Raw genomic sequence first — 5,000 nt, forward strand, 5'->3', positions numbered from 1 at the left:
CTCGACTTCCTGGCTGGTCTATCTGAGGTGTCTTATGGGAAATAGAATGAGTTACAATTGAGAAGAAAGCCGGTGATGAAGTGACCAGAACCATGGCAGTCCTCTTTACTTATACTTATATGTCTTGAGCGAGACGTTTTTCTTTGCTTATTGTTTTTCCATTGTTTTCTTCTTTATTGCCTAGTAGTTATGTATTGTGTTATGCATATATATATATATATATATATATATATATATATATATATATATATATATATATATATATATATATATATACATATATATATATATATATATATATATATATATATATATATATATATATATATATATATATATATATATGAGTTATTCACCATTACTTTGCGTAAGTGGTATAAAATTGAATTCACCATCATGAATAACTTCACATAGATGAAATTCTTGCTTGTTATTTTTCCATTTCACTTATGTACTTTATATTCAGTGGAAGCCTGGTATTCCAGTTATTAGAATTTTTTGCTTGTCCTATAAAAACTTATACTCATGCGCGTCACTGATAATAATAATGATACTGATCACTCTGTGATCCTGGGACAAAGTGGCACGACGGCTAAATACTACCTTACTCCTTGGGACGAAGGTCACGTGTAATTAGATGAAGAAATGCCCCAAAGATATTACGGTGCCACTTTGGCTAATTATCTACGTGCCACCTACTCCGAGGTGCTAGTACTAAACACCGTATGGTAAATGTAAAGTAGACGACCGCATGAAGATAGCGTTAGTTAGGTGAAGAAAAGGCTCATGAAGTAAATCAGAGTGTGGAAGGGCCAATAAATGAATAATTATATTGTCCTACGAGCTTGTTGGTGCGCGCTACGCGTGCTGGAACGTGGCACTACTGTCTCCCCTACCCTCCAGACCCCCCCTACCTACCCCGCCCCCACCCGGGCCGAACAAACATGTTTGCAGGAAGAGGGTGGATGTCTCCCCTACCTACCCTTCCCTCACCCGGGGCGGACAAACCGGTTTGCAGCGGGTGGGTGGCTGTGTCATGTCTCCCCTACTGTCACCCGAGGGAGGACAAACAATATCCACTCCGATTTTATTAATATAGAGGACTGTACCGGTTCATGATCAGACCGAAAATAGATTCATAATATAATAAATAAATCAAGAACACATTCGTAGTTAAAACTCATTCTCATTCTGTGTGCTTGGATATATTCAGTTGAACACAAACCCATAAATGATCAAACCTGGTGACGAATAGATTAACCCAGCAACCAGGTGGCGAATAGACTAACTTGACGATCAGGTGGCGAGTTGATCAGCCAAAACAACCAGAGGAGGAGCAGACCAATCAACCAAACAACCAAGTGGCGAAGAAACCTATAAACCGAACAGTCAGACGAAGAAATGACCCGAGCACTAGAGGAAATACCCCGTAGGAGGCTAGTGCCGTCAGTGCACCTCGTGCGGGACACTGTAGGCATTACTTAAGGTTCTTTGTAGCATGCTTTCGGCCCCTAGCTGCAACCCCTTTCATTCCTTTTACTGTACCTCCTTTCATATTCTTTATTGCATCTGACTTTCCACCCTCTCCTAACAATTGATTCGCAGTGCAACTGCGAGGTTTTCCTCCTGTTACACCTTCCAAACCTTTTGCTGTCAATTTCCGTTTCAGCGCTGAATGACCTCACTGGTCCCAGTGCTTGGACTTTTGCCTAAATTCTATATTCAGTTCAACTAGAGGAAATGTCTCACCTTATACATATGTCTTGAGCAAGAAGAGACGCAGCGGCCATTCTCGCGGAGTTTCCTGCAAGCGTGGCAGGCCCTGGGATCGTTGGGTCTGGAGCAGCCCCCGATGCACTCCCTGTGACAGCAGTCGTTCCCGTCACAGCCTCCAAAACATTTCGCTCCGCAGGCTGTGCAAAGAGGAAGACATTGCTCTTCTGAGTATTTCTCCATACGTAAAAGTAAATCGTGGAGACAACTGGAAGGAATTAACGGCGGTGATTAAGGCATAGACGCACCAGTAGGAATAGCATTGAAAACGAGGATTGACATAGTTGTGGCAGTGATAATTATAGTAAAATGATGATGATGATAAAAGGATTTTGATATCCTGCAGTAAATCGAGATGTGTATTGAAATACAGGGCCATAAAGGTAAACGATTTCAGAAACAGGGTTTTAAAAAAAAATATGGCGATAAAAAAAAATCCGCAAAAAAATAACGGTAATTTGTGAATTATTTATTTTCCCGTGGAAATTTTTTTCAGTTTTGACATTGTCTTTCTTATGGTGTTCTTAATCGGCACTTATCTCAGCTGAGGGGGTGTCGGGGGCGGGGGGAGAGTTAATTTAACAGGGAAGCCAAAGAGCATATTGGGGATTCATTCAGTAAAGCGAAATTTTTATTTGATGAATAAGTTCAAAGTTTTAAGATTGGAGAAAAAGGACTTTAAGACTGAGAACAGGCAACAGAAGAAGCTTGGAGGGTGAACATAAAAGAAAGATACAGATCAGAAAAGAATGAGGCACGTCCCCATAGATTCGGAAATGAGGAGATATTGTGGCATTTTCAGCAAATAATATAAAACCCCAAAACGGCTACAGAAAGTGAAAGTTTACAGAGAGATGCAATAAATCATAAGTAGGAAGTTTATCTCAGAGTCTTATGTTTGATTTTGTCTGATGCACGGGAAATATCAAGATCGACTATAAAAGAATATTACATGCAACATTCCCTTCATATCCTCACAAATGTTCGTTAATATGCCCTTAACAAGCAAATAACCACAAATCCGTAAAGGCTATTTGTTGTAGTTTTTGGTGGTGAAAAAATTATAACTTTCCTTTTACTCTATTTCAACAAATATTTTTTTTATGGCAAGGTATAGATTTTTCGAGGTTAAATTTAGGTCATCCTTTTGACCTTCTACATTTTAAAAATTTTCTTTTTTGAATAATCTACGACAAAGTAAAACTACTCAATTTCAAATGATACAAATATCGTTATCCTAGAATAAAAGGCAACTTTACAAAGAGCAATCACAAAAGATTTAGGGAAACAAGTACTCGATAGTTATCATAAAACTTTTTTTCGTATACTTTCATGAGCAATAGCCAGGGGAAATGGTTTTACGATAAATTCATTTATATATTATGGAGGCATTACTAACTAGTTTTACTTGCTCTGAAAAAATTGTATTTACCTCAGATACTTTTTGTAAATATCTATTTTTCACGAAAGTACTGGCTTTTATTTTCTCAGCTCATCATTTTGATCTTTCGTTATTATCTTTCTTTATCTAACCTACTTTAAATATATTACAACTTCAAAACAATACCATGATAAGTACCCACAAATGAAATCTCACCCTGCACAGGTCAATAAAAGAGAAATATAACTAAGTTTAAATACGCTTACGGATTCATATGTACAAACCCACACACAAGCAAACACACACACACACACGCACGCACACACACACATATATATATACATATATATATATATATATATATATATATATATATATATATATATATATATATATATATGTATATATATATTTATGAAATTTTGATCACCGTGATTTATATACATTCATGAAGCTACAAATGTCGCCTAATATCCAATTCACGCTACTTCGGGAATATCCCTGATGGGGAATTATCAACGAAGGGGAATTTTGTAGGTGATAAATGGATCGGTACCGCCGGGTCTCGATTCCTCGACACGGTACCTTCCAGCGACTCCATTCGACGGTCAAACCACTGAGCCACCAAGAGAGGTATAAGTTAATGCCGAACCCGGCGAACTTATTTACAAGTCGAGAGCGGGGATATCGTACTTGGCATCGGCTTTAACCCACCTCCACCATGATAGCTCACTGGTACGTTTGGAACACGCAGCTCTTATTATGAAATTTTGATCACACCGTGATTTGTATACATTCATGACGCTACAAATGTAACTTATTATCCAATTCACGCTACTTCGGGAATATCCCCGATGGGGAATTATCAACGACGGGGAATATTGTAGGATATTCCCAAAGTAGCGTGACTTGGATATTTAGCGACATTTGAAGCTTCATGAATGTACACAAATCAAAATTTCATAATAAGAGCTGCGTGTTCCAAACGCACCAATGAGCTATCATGGTGGAGGTGGGTTAATACCGAAGCCAAGCAGGATATTAACTTACACCTCTCTTGGTGGCTCAGTGGTTTGACCGTCGAATGGAGTCGCTGGAAGGTACCGTGTCGAGGAATCGAGACCCGGCGGTACAGATCCATTTCTCACCAGCAAAATTCCCCTTCGTTGATAATTCCCCATCAGAGATATTCTCGAAGTAGCGTGAATTGTATATTAAGCGACATTTGTAGCTTCATGAAGTATATATATATATATATATATATATATATATATATATATATATATATATATATATATATATATATATATATACATACATAACAAATTTTACATGACATTTTATGATTTCAAACATCAGTCCAAAAATAACTAGTTGACACCGAATTCTTGGGAACAACTTATACCTGGAGTGGTGAGTACATATATATATATATATATATATATATATATATATATATATATATATATATATATATATATATATATATATATATATATATATGTATGTATGTATTTGCATGTATATGTATATATATATATGTATATATATATATATATATATATATATATATATAAATAATATTCTTATTAATGGTTAATTGGATTAGTTTGTCCATTGCTTTTAAATTTTTTTTACGTTGTTGGTAATTGGAGGAGATAAAGCTTGCAAATGATTAAAGAAACCGCCACTAAATTGACAGAAGCTGAAGCAGCTGCCAGTGTTAATAACCGCAGTATTTCTTGCCCTAGTATAAATTTAACGAACGAATATTTATTCATGAGAGAGAGAGAGAGAGAGAGAGAGAGAGAGAGAGAGAGAGAGAGAGAGAGAGAGAGTTTGAAAT

At 36.7% G+C, this 5,000-nt stretch overlaps 2 protein-coding genes across 4 annotated transcripts in view; one reads left to right on the forward strand and one right to left on the reverse strand.

Annotated features, from left to right (window-relative positions):
- The window catches only part of LOC136847715 (insulin receptor-like), a 273,218-nt gene that overhangs the window by 64,016 nt on the left and 204,202 nt on the right, over nucleotides 1-5,000 (reverse strand). For all 3 annotated transcript variants that reach the window (XM_067119573.1, XM_067119574.1, XM_067119572.1), the window contains one exon: nucleotides 1,750-1,913. In XM_067119573.1, coding sequence (XP_066975674.1) covers nucleotides 1,750-1,913 — 164 coding nt within the window. The remainder of the gene's footprint in view (nucleotides 1-1,749; nucleotides 1,914-5,000) is intronic.
- Nucleotides 1-5,000, forward strand: part of LOC136847716 (transient receptor potential channel pyrexia-like) — a 287,431-nt gene that overhangs the window by 31,601 nt on the left and 250,830 nt on the right. The gene's annotated exons all lie outside the window — the stretch shown is intronic.

The sequence above is a fragment of the Macrobrachium rosenbergii genome, chromosome 17, assembly GCF_040412425.1.
Source record: "Macrobrachium rosenbergii isolate ZJJX-2024 chromosome 17, ASM4041242v1, whole genome shotgun sequence".
Taxonomy (NCBI): Eukaryota; Metazoa; Arthropoda; class Malacostraca; order Decapoda; family Palaemonidae; genus Macrobrachium; species Macrobrachium rosenbergii.